A 10352-nucleotide genomic window follows, 5' to 3' on the forward strand; every position below is an offset into this window, starting at 1 on the left:
TAGTTTCTCTTTGCAATAGTGTCATCTTTTCACAATAAATAACAAACATAAAAGATAAAATCAAATTTAATGCCACAGTAAAGGCGGAGATAGTTTTATATCCTCGTAAAAATATATAAGTATATTAAAGGTTATCTTATACATGAAAAGAGTAAATTATAATAGCTAAACCGAAATGAGTAGGGGCTAAAAAGGAAAAAATTTATATTGATTTTTAGCAAATTTCTCATAAAATTTTAAGGTAATTTAATTCTAGATATACCTAAAGAGCAATGATTCAACACTAACCAATTAGTTATTGAAAATAATTTTCATCATTGGATAAATTAATGGGTATATAAGACACTTTACATATGTGATTAGATTAATCAATAAAAAATTAGAATTTAAGTATTTTCTTATTGCTTATTCTTATAACTATTTTCTTAATAATAGGACTATCAACTTCTAACAATTTATTATTATTTTTATTTTTTATAAAAAAATAGATAGCTAAGTGACTAATTTAGAAAAGTGACTAATACTTTCGATTAATATGATCGACACTTTAGGTTAATTTTATCTAGTATCATTTAATCTCACACCGTTCGGTTAGGAGAAAGAAATTAATAGTTCTTATTAAATTATTTTATATAACTAAAAGTCATAATTTATTATTTAATCTTAACCATTCGATTAGGAGAGAGAAATTAATAGTTTTTATTGAATTATTTGGTATAAATAAAAGCCATAATTTGTCATTTACCTCAAAAAAACTTAAAAAAGAAAAAACTCAATTAACATTTACCCCTGTCAGAGCTCCAAATTAACGAGCTATATTCTTGGAAGAAAGCACCTCGAAGGATAACGGAAAACAACCGAAGTTGGAGTGAACTCCTTCAATACGGATACCACACAATGATACGAGAAACTAACAAAACCGTACGCCCCAAAATAGTCACTCTCCCAACTGCAGTTGTCCGTGATCTGACCCGTCACTTCGTTAATATTGTTACGTACGATCGACTTTATCTTTCCCTCCCTTCGTCTTGTACGTACCTTCTTAACACCACACCATTTCTCTCCTCTCTCTCTCCTCTCTCTCCTCTTCTTCTCGCGCGTATCAGATAGAGGAGGTGGGGCTCACCATGGACGGCGCTACCAACAGCAACTCATTTCAAATGGAAGGGATGTTGTTCTGCTACTCTACTGAGTCGATCACGATGAATGGAGCTTGGCGTAAAAGCTTCCAATTTCAGGACTACGTGCTTCCTGAGTTCCTCTTCCAGTCCTTGTTCCTGATCATTGCATCTCGCCTCTTGGACTTCATCCTTAAGCCATTGAAGCAGCCTAGAGTTGTCTCTGAGATTCTGGTAATTAATTAACAATCCCCTGTACTTTAAATTAGCGCTTATATATATGTGTTGATGAGCAATGACCAACTCTGGTGGTTCATTCCTGGCAGGTTGGGATTTTTTTGGGCAGGTCCGGGTTGGGAAGCATTGACGCTTACCGCGAAGTCGTCTTTCCTACACAAAGCTACATTGTACTGGAGACGGTATCAAATTTTGCGCTACTCTATTATATATTCCTGGTGGGTGTTAAGATGGATTTGAACGTGTTCAAGGGGATGGGGATGAAGGTGTTTGCTACAGCTTCCATAAGCATGGCCCTCCCCTTCTTCGTAACAGTATTGACTAGCCGAACATTTGGTCTAAAGTCCCCGACCTTTGACAAACATACGATCTTGTTTGACGAGATGAACAAGGGGGTTCTCGAGATCATCACGTTCACCCTCTTCCTCGCCCTCTCAGTCTCTGTCACCGCCTCCCCACTCCTCGCTCGTCTTATGGCGGAGTTCAAGATCCTCAGCACCGACATCGGCCAGCTTGCCATGTCGGCTGCAATCGCCAACGAGATGATCGGCTGGGTCCTCTTCACGCTATCGGTTGCCATGGCGGATATCGAGCGTGAGGACAAGCAGTACAGTTGGTATTGGGTCCTATCTGTGCTGCTCTCCGCTGTCTTATTCGTCGTCGCATGCTTCCTCTTGGTCCAGCCTGCCATGTCGTGGGTCACTCGTCGTGTGCCGGAGGGCCAACCGATCAGCAACACGTACCTCGGTTCGGTCCTCATCAGCGCCACTGCCGCTGCCCTCGTCGCCGATATGCTAGGTATCCATGCCGCATTCGGGGCCTTCTTCTTCGGGCTAATGATTCCCACAGGGCCAGTCGCCGTCGCCATCATCGACCGGACAGAAGACTTCGTCGTTAGCTTCTTGTTGCCCATCTTCTTCATCCACGGTGGCCTCAGGACGAACCTAACGACCTTGTGGATGGAGCAGCCAGCGACGGAGATGCTAAAAGATTCCAATAAAAATCTCAATGTAGCTATCGTTCTGACAATTGCGGCGGCATGCAAAGTGCTTAGTGGCGTGCTAGTTGCCGTTTTCTTTTCGATGCCGATCTTAGAAGGCCTCACGCTTGGGATCCTCCTTAGCACCAAAGGTCCCCTGGAGATGATAATCGCTATCCTTGCCCTCCACATGAATGTACGGACTTTAACTTGGTGTCTTAGAAGAATGAAAGATTTTAATTAATGATCTTAATGACCATATTGCAATGTAGATTTTCTCGCAAAGGATGTACACCATGATAATTGTAGGGATCGTCGTGGTGATGATTGTGGCGTCGCCCCTGGCGCAACTCACCCACCAGCCGTATCGGCGTCGGGTGGCATACAAGCGGCGTAACATTCAAAAGATGAAGCACGAAGGCGAGCTCCGGATGGTGGCGTGCGTGCACACGTACCGCAACGTACCATCCATCATCAGCCTCCTCCACATCTCCAACCCCACCAGGCGCTCCCCGATCTCCGTCTACGCCCTCCACCTCATTGAGCTCAGCGGCCGCGCATCCGCCATGCTTGTCGTCCACAACCCTGGCTCTAAGCGCTCAACCCTCCGCCGCAAGGGTGGGCCGCAGCAGAATGAGCAGATCATGTCTGCCTTCGAAAATTACGAGTTGCACGCTAGCGGGATTTCCGTCCAGCCCCTCACTGCCGTCTCCCCCTACTCCAGCATGCACCAAGACATTTGCAACATCGCTGAGGACCGCCACGCCACCTTGATAGTCCTCCCATTCCATAAGGTCCAGACGCTCAGCGGCGACATGGAGACGGTCAACCCCAGTATCCGTGTCGTCAACCAGAAAGTATTCGCCGAGGCCCCCTGCTCCGTCGCCATCCTCATCGACCGTGGCCTCCGGGGGGAATCGAGGTTCACTGCCACACGGAATGGCAAGCATAACATAGCGGTCCTCTTCTTCGGCGGACCGGACGATCGAGAGGCACTAGCGTACGCATGGAGGATGGCGGAGCACCCGTCGGTCTCCCTCATGGTGGTTCGCTTCATCCAGGGGGACAATGTGGCTGCTGCGTCGTTTCCCGAATGGGGCCAGTCGGAGTCATCGTCATCAACAATGGCTATTAATGCAGCAGAAGATGATAGCTTAGAGTGGCAGCTTGACGACGAGTTTGTGAACGAGTTCCGGATTAAGATCATCGACAAGGAGTCAGTGGTATACACGGAGAAGGTGGCGAACAACAGCGAGGAGACGGTGGCGGAGATCCGCACGATGCAAGCGTGCCATGACGTCTACATCGTGGGTAGAGGGCACAAGAAGAAGACGCCGCTGACGGCGGGTTTGGCCGAGTGGAGCGAGTATCCTGAGTTGGGGGCGATCGGGGATCTTCTAGCGTCAGACGACTTCGGGGTGAAAGCATCGGTGTTGGTGGTGCAGCAGCACGTGGCGGACCAAGTCGGCGGGGATTCTGCGGAGGTAGCATCACAGAAAGAGAGCTCAAGGCAATCGGTGCTACATTATTTGAACAAGGCGGACCACAGGACACAAATCCGCAGCTTTTTTAACACCGGCTGGAATGGTTAAGTCGATTGCCTCTCAGTTTTCAACAAAATTTCAATGTCAAGCTAATTAAACTTGTTTGTTTGTTACTTGTTAGGCCTTAGTTATTAAAAGGATTGTAATCTTTCATTGAGTAACTATAAAGGGTTATGAACATGCTTCTTTCATATATTCATTGTGAAGTACTTCCAGTAGAATATTCTACATCTTTGGAAATGCTTGAAACTAAGTTTAGTTGGAATTCAATTGATTTCATTTGAATTTCAAATGAATTTTTCTGTTTATAAAAGTAATAAAATTTATCTAAATTTGTTGTTTCAAATGAGGAAATTCATTCCAAGCTGCTCCATTTTCTTATTTTACTCTTGGGCACTAATTAGAATGTAAGAAACTAAGTTAGTTTTTAGATTTTGGAGAGTTAAACTAGGAAATTGATTTTATCCAAATGTAACCTCAAATCATTGGATTTCATTATACTTACTGACATCAATTCAAATCCATTAAAAAATTCAATTAATATACTATCATTTAAGTGTTCCAAAGAAAAACAGATTTAGAAAAACCAGAATTTTAAAATCAATTAAATTCTATTAATTTTAGGTTTCCTGAGATGGTGTAAATCATTAGATGTTATTATATTTGCTTAATTCCATCTAAACCCGTTGAAATCAACAAACATCTCAACATTATTCAAAATATATTCAAACAGCAGATATAGAGAAACTAGGATTCTAAATTTTGAAATTGGCAAGAAGAGTTAGTCTGTGCAATATGGATTAGGGGAAATTGCATTTTGCTCATGTGGTTTAATCTAATTGTATGAAAATCTCCTATATTATTGGCTTAAACACTTTAATAGCTTGTGATAAGGACTAAAGTGTAACTATTAGTTTGCCATTAATAGAAAAGTAAAGTATAATGTTACCCCTATATATTTAGTAACACATAAACAATGTTTTCATTTTAACAAGAGATATTTTTGTTATATAAATATGAACTCGTAGTAGAAGAGGTAGGTTAATAATTGATGGTTACTACCATCAATTATAATGAAAAAAAGTAACTATTGCACTTTAGTATAGACCATAGAAAGTTAAGTGATTAGATTGAAATTACATCACACAAGCAAAATAGTTAAACGAGTTTCGGCTGAATATAATTAAGTTCATGTCATAAACAGGCCTAACCTAATTAACAATCAAATCATGTTCATGTTTACACTAGTAACTCATTTATCTCGATTCTTCCTACTAAACTATTTGGGTTGGATCACTCATTAACCCTATTAACTTCCTACCGTATATAGAGTTAAAATAAGATAACCCTGATCCTATATCTTCTATTCACTCATCCCTATATGCCTCAAATTTACTAAGATAATTCCACACCTAAGTACAATTGAGTGAAAAAGTTTCAATGAAAAATTTTACCATTCATTTCTATATTACCAAGATAATTTCACATCTCAAATTTCATCATGATCTTATTCTTCATCCAAACTTTACCATTCATTTTTATAGCTAAGTGGGATCATCTTAATAAATTTTGAGCTAGTTTTATTTTTCTCGAAAAAGATTGTTCATTCTATGTAACCTTAATTCTAGAGGATTCTCGTCGATTGCATTTTTAACGCGCCCGATCGCGTTCGAACGCACCAAAAACTCCATCTCTGTATGTGCGAATGCGATGCATGCGTTTGAGTTCAAACTCGATCAACCGCGTTCGAACGCACAATATGCGTTCTCTGTATTTGCAAATTTGATGCAGGCATTCGCAAGGGCGTTCGAACGCGAACGCGACCCCTCCTGCGTTCGAACGTGACCTACAGAAATTTTATTTTAATGAAAATAAACAACTAATGCAATAAGAAAAGATCTTAACTAAGTGTAGCAGCGTCATCGAAGACATGAAGATCGCCCTTTACCTAGAGAGGGGAACCGACGAGGACCGATCCTAGAGGCACCATGGCAACAGCACGATGAACCGCACGGGCGCCGCACTGACTTACCACCCATGCACCAGAGGGAACCTATGGCCCTACATCAACCAAGGGTCTAGCAACAAGAGTTGCTTCACCAAAGACACAAGAACGGACGCGACCAAATGCTAGAACCCTACACCATTCGAGTCAATTTTCTAAATTCAGTGGTGGTGACCCGTTGGATTAGATTTATAGGGTAGAGCAATTCTTTACTTATCAAGGGACACTTAATCACCAAAAGGTGCTACTGACCTCATTCCACCTTGAAGACGTAGAGATGAGATGGTTAAAAGCAGTGCATCACCAGTGCGCTTTCGTCACTTGGGAGGAGTTCGTCGACGTGTTTTGTGTGTGTTTCGGACTCTGACTATAAGGAATTCCAAGCCACCTTGACGAAGCTAACCCAAAAGATCTCTATAAGAGCCTATCAAGAGGAGTTTGAAAGAATTAGCAATCGAGTCCATGGGTGGATGGACTTAGCTCTCAAAAGCACTTTCATCTCCGGGCTTCATCGAGATATTCAAGCGGAAGTCAGAGTGTCTCATCCTACTACCTTGTTGGAAGCCTTCTCAACAACACAAATGATGAAAGAGAAGATAAAAAAGTTGAAGGCGACTCATCGTCCAACATGGAGCACTAGCAGCCCGTGCATTAACCCTCAACCACTGGTCTTGAGTGTGGCACATTCGAGGTGGTTTCGGCCAAACCCCAATTGGCCACCTCCTCCACGGACAAGCCCTGAGCCTAGGGGACACCCACAGATAATGAGATGATGCCTCACACCAGTGGAGATCAAAGATCGGTACTCGAAGGGCTTATGTTTCTATTATGACAAGCGCTTCACACCGGGTCACAAATGCTCCAAATAACCCACGGCCATCATGCTCATGAAAGAGATAATCGAGGATGATCCCAATGAAGATCTTGAGGAGCAGCAAGAGGAAGAAGTGGGCCACACCAAAGAGGACAAATCGCTTGAAGTTCAAGCTGAACTCTCCTTTCATTCTCTTGCTAGTGAGTTGACTCCAAAAACTCTCCGAGTTGAAGGTATGATCAAGAAGAATAAAGTCCTAATTCTTATTGATGTAGGAAGCACCTATAATTTTGTGGATTCTCGGATGTGAAGCGTTTGGGATTGGAGTCGTAGTCTTCCAACGACTTTAATATGATTATCGGTGATGGCACTATGTTGAGAACGGAGAGCATATGCCGCAAGGTCTAGCTGTAAAGGGCCATATATTTCGAATTGATATTTATCCGTTGGCTCTACGAGGAGCCAACTTGGTGCTTGGGGTGCAATGGCTTTGGAATCTTGGACTGGTCACCTTCAACTTCACCATCATGGAGATGAAGTTCAGTCATGAAGGCCAATCAATCCAGCTATTGGCTACATCAAGCATGGAAGCCAAAGGGGCACTGTAGTACCTAGAGGGTTGCCGAAACTCGGGTGCTACGGATTCCTCATACAACTCATCGAAAGGGCCAAGGACGTGGACGATCTAGTACACTTACCCACTGATTTAAAGGCTATTTTGTAGGAATTTGAAGATATATTCCAGCAGCCATATGGATTGCCTCCACCTAGGGTGCAAGACCATTGCATCGAGATCATGCCTAAGGCAAGTCTAACAAATGTGAGGCCACACCGTTATCCCTTCATCCAAAAAGAGGCTGTAACAAAAATGGTCCAAGAGATATTGTCTAAAAGGGTGATAAGTCAAAGTCGAAGCTCCTAATCTTCACCGGTCTTGCTCGTGTGAAAGGACGGATCTGGCGATTTTGTGTAGACTATCGATCTCTTAATTCCATCACCATCAAAGACCAGTATCCCATACTGGTGATTGAAGAGTTGTTGGATAAATAGATAGGTGCATGTTACTTCTCAAAGCTAGATTTGAGGCAAGGTACCATCAAATCAAAGTCGAATCATCCGATGTGCACAAGACGATATTTAAAACTCATGATGGGCACTACGAATTCCTTGTTATGCCTTTTGATCTTACAAATTCTCCTGCCACGTTTTAGAGATTAATAAATGATATCTTTAGGTCTCATTTGAGGCAATATGTGCTAATATTCTTTAATGATATATTGGTATACAACTGTACATGGGTGGAGCATTTGCGACATCTTGGGATGGTACTTGGCCTATTGTGGTAACATGAGTTGAAAGCAAAGGACTCCAAGTGTTCATGGGGGCAATAAATGATCGACTACTTGGGCCACATCATATCTAAAGATAGCGTGAAAGCTAACCCTTAGAAGATTCAAAGCATAGTGGATTGGCCGCTGCTCAAGACTACCAAGGAGCTATGCGGTTTCCTCGGTTTAACTGGCTACTATCGTCGATTTGTGGCGAACTTTGGGAAGATTGCGGCTCCCCTCATGGCCTTGCTACGAAAGGGTGCATTCACATGGACGAATAAAGCAAGTGAAGTATTTGAAGCCTTGAAGAAGGTGATAATCTCAGCCCCAGTCCTTGTTTTAGTAGATTTTACCAAATCGTTCACCATTGAGTGCGACGCATCTGGAGTCGGCATTGGGGTTGTTTTAATGCAAGAAGGCAAACCCCTGGCTTATATGAGCAAGACTCTCTCCGAGCGTTCACACCTGCTATCTATCTATGAAAGAGAGATGCTCATCATCATCCATGCTATCATTAAGTGGAGGCCTTATCTCATAGGGCAACGCTTCACGATCCGCACCGATCAAAAGAGTTTGCCATACTTCCTTGGGCAGCACATACACACACCATCCCAACAAAGATGGGTGTCTAAGATACTTGGATATAACTACAAGTTGGTATATAAAAAGGGGACCGAAAACAACGATGTTGATGCCTTATCTAGGTGCCCAAATCCAGCCAAGTTGGCGGCGATTTCAGCATCGATTTTTTTCTTTTTTCTAGCAGCTGCGAGAGGCCTACAAGAACGATCCAAACACTATGAAGATGTTGGACGCCCTTGCTGTAGATCCCAGTTGTATGCAAGGAGCAGTGGTGAAGGAAGGACTCTTAGTGGATAAAGACAATATCATTGTTCTAGCTGACCATTGCTTGCGCTTGGAGTTGATGCATCACTTCCATGACTCCCCCATAGCTAGACATGAAGGGGTGTTGCGCACTTATAAATAGATGAGTCAGAGTTGCATATGGGCTGGAATGAAGAAGGATGTACAAGCCTATGTCAAGATTTGTGAAGAAGGATGTACAAGCCTATGTCAAGATTTGTGAAACAGATGAGTCAGAGTTGCATATGGGCTAGCTGGAATGAAGAAGGATGTACAAGCCTATGTTAAGATTTGTGAAGAAGGATGTACAAGCCTATGTCAAGATTTGTGAAGTGTGTCAAAGAGAAAAGACGAAGTTGGCAAAACCTGCTAGATTGCTACAACTGCTTCCAATTCCAATAAAGGTTTGGAAGGATGTCACCATGGATTTTATTGACGATGGTCTATCCAAGGCTAGGGGTGTAAACGAGTCGAGTTTGATCGAGCCTGGCTCTAATCAAGCTTGGATTGAAATTAATTTCGAGCCTGTCTTTGTGATTAAGCTTGAATTGAAATAATTTCAATCCGAGCCAATTTCGAACTCGAGCTAATTTCGAGCTTTAAACGAGCTGTTCAATTAGCAATTTCAAGCCTTATCAATTTTAAACCATTTTCGAGCGTGAGCAAGCTTGAATTAATTTAGACTTGAATCAAGTTTGAAATAAAACCTAATTCAACTATAAAGATATAAATGTTATCAAAATATAAATTACAAGCAATAAAGATAAATGAGTTAGAAAACTACAAGCAACCAAAATATAAATTACAAGTAACAAAGATAATTGTCTTAAAAAACTACAAGCAACCAAAATATAAATTACAAGCACCATTTCAATTGTGTAAGAAAGTTAAATTAAACAAAAGTATTTCTACTGAGTTGAGATAGGAACATAGTTCTTAATTGAACAAATCTAACATCCCTCAATATCATCAAAAGCAAACTCAAACATCTTCACTTCCAAGTTCCAACTACTCCAACAACAAATCATCATTGTGAATCTCTTCTATCCTGATCAATCAACCAAGATAAATTTATCACATTAATACAAACCTAAAACTAATGTATGAATCAAGATAAATATATCATACTAAATGTATCATACCAATTCATCTTGCATTTCCAGGGAACTCAAGCTCAACAAATGAAGCTACATATTATAATGGTAAGAAAAATTTAGTAAAACAATATTAATACTATAATAAATAAGGAACAATAATCAATTTAATAAGAAAATAATCCATACCATACAAATGTAGATTATCAATCCAAAGACTCTGGAAGTTTCACAAAAATATTCTCCATGGTACAAGAGTTACTCTACAATTTTAACATATAAAATAAGTATTAAATCAAAAGAAAGTATCAAATTTTAACTAGTAAAGAACAAAATGATAGATACACATACATTAGTGCAATTGAT

At 41.3% G+C, this 10352-nt stretch overlaps 1 protein-coding gene across 1 annotated transcript; it reads left to right on the plus strand.

Moving 5' to 3' along the window:
- The first annotated feature begins 1127 nt into the window (after positions 1-1127).
- Positions 1128-3926, plus strand: LOC140772983 (cation/H(+) antiporter 15-like). Its single transcript, XM_073115267.1, has 3 exons — positions 1128-1352; positions 1445-2530; positions 2607-3926. Exons 1-3 carry the CDS (start codon positions 1128-1130, stop codon positions 3924-3926), a joined length of 2631 nt encoding a protein of 876 aa, XP_072971368.1.
- Positions 3927-10352: the final 6426 nt, after the last annotated feature.

This window comes from Typha angustifolia, chromosome 13 (genome assembly GCF_048772165.1).
Source record: "Typha angustifolia cultivar Huaian chromosome 13, ASM4877216v1, whole genome shotgun sequence".
Classification (NCBI taxonomy): Eukaryota; Viridiplantae; Streptophyta; class Magnoliopsida; order Poales; family Typhaceae; genus Typha; species Typha angustifolia.

What these genes read in the sequence shown, in the direction of transcription:
- LOC140772983 (XM_073115267.1), top strand. Translation starts at nt 1,128, where the DNA reads ATGGACGGCGCTACCAACAGCAACTCATTTCAAATGGAAGGGATGTTG. An exon ending in GAGTTGTCTCTGAGATTCTG is followed by an intron (nt 1,353 to 1,444) that starts GTAATTAATTAA and finishes CATTCCTGGCAG; the next exon opens with GTTGGGATTTTTTTGGGCAG. An exon ending in TCCTTGCCCTCCACATGAAT is followed by an intron (nt 2,531 to 2,606) that starts GTACGGACTTTA and finishes ATTGCAATGTAG; the next exon opens with ATTTTCTCGCAAAGGATGTA.